The following is a 3,868-nucleotide window of genomic DNA, read 5'->3' as shown; positions in this document are numbered from 1 at the left end:
ACCTTCTGGTTATAAATGTAAAATCAGTGCGATAAAATAAAAGGCTTCTGTATAAGATAGCACAAGTAAAATGTTCGTCATAGGAAGAGCTTATTAGCTACTTCCAGCCAGAATGATTAGGGATAAGAGTTCTTGCATCTGAAATAGTTTTATACAGCTACCGAATTTGTGCCAGAGCCTATTTCTGGGTTTCCTTTGACTTACTGCAGTCTCCCTTTGCCAGTAGTACCCTGAAGCTCAAGTTTGTTCCTGAAACATTAATATACTTCATTTCTGGAGTTACATGTTCTGACTTGGAAAAAATTCTTGGTGCTGTATATTAATATTGAGTAAGTCAGCAGAATGCAAAATCCTGTTCTTACTCTATTTTGCAGATGTTATTCTCCCAGAGGAGTCAGATCACTTTGTTGTTGTTGTTTTAATTCCCTTCTGACAGGTGTCTTCTTTGGCCATAGCTAGTGGAAATGGCTTGCTAATAAAAGGAGGGAAAGAGGCAGCATACAGCAATCAAATCCTTCATCATCTGACTCAAGAAGCACTCTCCATTCATGGAATCAAAGATGCAGTGCAAGTAGTAAGTGTCTAGAATTAAAGCAACAACTTTTGTGCTGTAGCATGTAGAAAAAGCACAGGCAGAACTTGAGAATTCAGGCCATTGACTGTTTGTGTCACAACTTTCATGTGTGAATACAAGCAAGGAAGTGGAAGATCTCTGCCATTTGGAGAAGCTGATAGATCTAATCATTCCACATGGTCCATCCCAGCTAGTCAGGAATACCCAGAAAGCTGATAAGGGAATTCCAGTGATGGGACACAGTGAAGGGATCTGTCATGTGTATGTGGACACAGATGCCAGCGTGGAGAAGGCCACATGAATAAGTAAGCTGTGAGAGGGTGACTTGGATACCATGAGTGTAACTGAACTTCACATTTGGAGTATGTGGTATGGTTATAATAATAACCATACGTAATAATAATTCACATGCTCTTCAAATTCGTTGTCATAAATGTTATGTAACTAATTTTTTAGTCTTAACCCTCAGAGACTCAAAGTGTGAATATACTGCTGCCTGTAATGCTTGGGAAACACTCCTAATTCACTGAGACCTGCTGAGAACCTCGTTGTTTGATCAGATCATAGACACGTTGAGAGTAGAACAGGTTAGTCATTTATACTTGTGTTGGCTTTTGTTTTGTTTTATTTACTTTTTGTTCATTTTAGGAGCCCTTGGTCTTGCTGACATAGCCCTATGTAGTTTTATGATAACATAACACTTATGTTACCCACATGTCTCTTTGTACACCTAAATGAACTTTCGGAGAGCTTTCTTGGCTTCTCCATGCAACCCCAAGCTTTTCCATAGAAACGATCTGCAAGCAGCTTTGGGGTGGCTGCATGCCATTGCTGGGATACAACTACTTCCTTTTACATAGAAAAAAATCATTCTCTGCCTTGGAAGAGCATTTCCACAACCCTTTCTCTACTACTCTTAATTCTGACTTAATGGCTGGCAACCTCCCAGACCCAAATACTATTCTGATTAAATCTATTAACTTACATTCTTACCTCAGTCATTTCCCATTTTATGTTTCTCCTCCACTAATCTGCTTCATCCACATATTTTGAACATTTTGCCTCACTTGCCTTTATTCCCACCCATTTTCCCGCCCATTATTTCCCCCTCCCACTGTTCCACAGGAACAGTGAAAGGCCACTGTCCTACATAATTGCTTTGACATGCGTAATGTTTTGTAGCAGAGATGCATCACGAGAGAAATATTTGTGAAGTACTTAAATTACACTTAAAACATGGATTTTTCACATAGCATTTCCATTTGGCAAATAGTGTATACAAGCAGTGATTGATGCAGGCAAACATGGTAAAATAGGTCATGTTCTGATAATGTTAAAGTCATATTAAGAGAAGCTGCCAGATAGCTAGTCAGGAGCAAGTCCTCACTTGTTTGTGTTTTCTTTTTGTCTTTTTTTTTTTTTAATGTCTGGTTTGGTTGTGTTTTGTTTTGTGGTTTTTTTTCATAGAATACCCTGAGTTGCAAAGGACCCATGAGGACTACCAAGTTCAACCCCTAGCTCCACACAGGACCACCCAGAAATCAGACCATACATCTTGGAGTGTTGCCCAAACACTTCTTGAACTCCAGCAGGCTCAGTGCTGTGACCACTGTCCTGGGAGCCTGTTCCAGTGCCCAGCCACCTCTTGGTGCAGAACCTTTCCCTAACGTCCAGCCTGACCCTCCCCTGTCACAGCTCTATGCCATTCCCTTGTGTCTTGTCGCTGTCACCTGAGAGAAGAGATCAGCACCTGCTCCTCCACTCCTCCCTCTCATTGTTAAGGTGTCTTAGCTGCTACGAATAAAATCAGAGATTGATGATGCATTAGATCTTCTTCATCAGGATCGTAAAATAACTGAAAGTCCTTGCCTTGTTTTGGGCCCAGTAACTCTTTTGTGTCTGAAACATACACTTTGGAGAGGGCTGGTGTCAGTTTACAAAAGAAAAGGATAATAACAGGTAAAGTCTTTTGTAGGGGAGACTTGCAAACCTGGAAATGTCTGCCTTCCTCGAAACTCCCCTCATTTTATATTGCTGACTTTGACATTATATGGCATAGGCTATCCCTTTGGTTAACTTTGAATCAGTTGTGGTTATGTGCTCTCCTAACTTTTAGCAGACCCTCGACCTTCTCACTGTGGAGGGAGAAGAGAAAGCCTTGGAACTGTGTGAGCACTGTTTAGCAACAGCCAAAACAGTGGTTTGTTTAAGGCAAAAATCCAAAATGTAGCAGTATAGGGACTGCTATGAAAAAAATTAACTCTATCCTAGCTATACCCAGAACAACAAGCTGCACTTTTCGCCTGTTACGCATTGGTACAATCTACAGCACAAAATACTTCTGGTATTGCAGGTATTCATGTATTCTTCTGGTATTGCAGGTATTCTGGTATTCATGTATTCATGGTACTCAGGTATTCATGTATTCTGGTATTGCAGGTATTCTGGTATTCATGCTGGCCCAAAGTTTGCCTCTTACTTGACATTCAACCCCTCAAAAGTGAAATCTCTCCACGATGAATATGGGGATCTGGAGAGCTGCATTGAGGTTGTGGACAGTGTACAAGAGGCTGTCGAACATATCCACAAGTATGGAAGTTCTCACCTGGATGTTACCGTCACGGAGAATGGTTTGTGACCAATCTGTTCCCTTAAGCTTCTGCTTTGGTTTCACTTGGGATCTTGTTATTAGCATAACTACTTACATTGCAGTAGTTTCTCTTATCTTGGTTCTGTAGTGAGCATAATCAGCTGGAACCCAATGAGCTAAATCTATCTGTAGTTGTGTTTAATTCAAGGAGAACATGTTGTGTGCCCTTATTCCAGGAGGTGAAGGCATGTGTTTGAGCAACTGGCCAACAGCAAGTCAACGCATGCTCTTGTCAGGCAGATTGCTTTGTGTTCCTGTATTGTACAGACTTACCACATCAGACAGTTTTGCAGAAACATCTCCTGAATTCTGGAGATGTCTTTAGGCCTCAGAAGGAGGAAGAGATGAGCTTCTATAGAGGGAATATGGATTGTAGGAAAGATCAGACTATATACGTTTTGTCTTCCCAGGTCGCTTTTAAGTCTTGCAAACAAGGACCACAAGTGTTTTTCCCCATCTCTCCCAGTCCTTTATTTTCCAGTTCCGCATCTGTAGCGTAAAAGCTGCATGTATCTCAGTTCCCAGTTTCTTGCTCCTTTGATGCCGCGAACTTCTGTTTCTATGTGCCACTCTGTGCTTCTTCCACTCCTCTGCATGAGGTTTGAACACTCTGCCACTTCAAAACATAGCTAGAACTGCTCCCA

At 41.3% G+C, this 3,868-nt stretch overlaps 1 protein-coding gene across 1 annotated transcript; it reads left to right on the top strand.

The window, feature by feature from the left end:
- Window positions 1-2,308: 2,308 nt before the first annotated feature.
- Window positions 2,309-3,567, top strand: LOC116501360 (gamma-glutamyl phosphate reductase-like; the record flags this gene model as incomplete). Its single annotated transcript, XM_032206872.1, has 3 exons — window positions 2,309-2,358; window positions 3,014-3,204; window positions 3,401-3,567. Coding segments are annotated over 3 exons (390 nt in total), but the record flags the coding sequence as incomplete, so codon positions are not given.
- Window positions 3,568-3,868: the final 301 nt, after the last annotated feature.

Source organism: Aythya fuligula, chromosome W (genome assembly GCF_009819795.1).
Source record: "Aythya fuligula isolate bAytFul2 chromosome W, bAytFul2.pri, whole genome shotgun sequence".
Taxonomy (NCBI): Eukaryota; Metazoa; Chordata; class Aves; order Anseriformes; family Anatidae; genus Aythya; species Aythya fuligula.
This window is presented reverse-complemented; position numbering and strand designations above follow the sequence as displayed.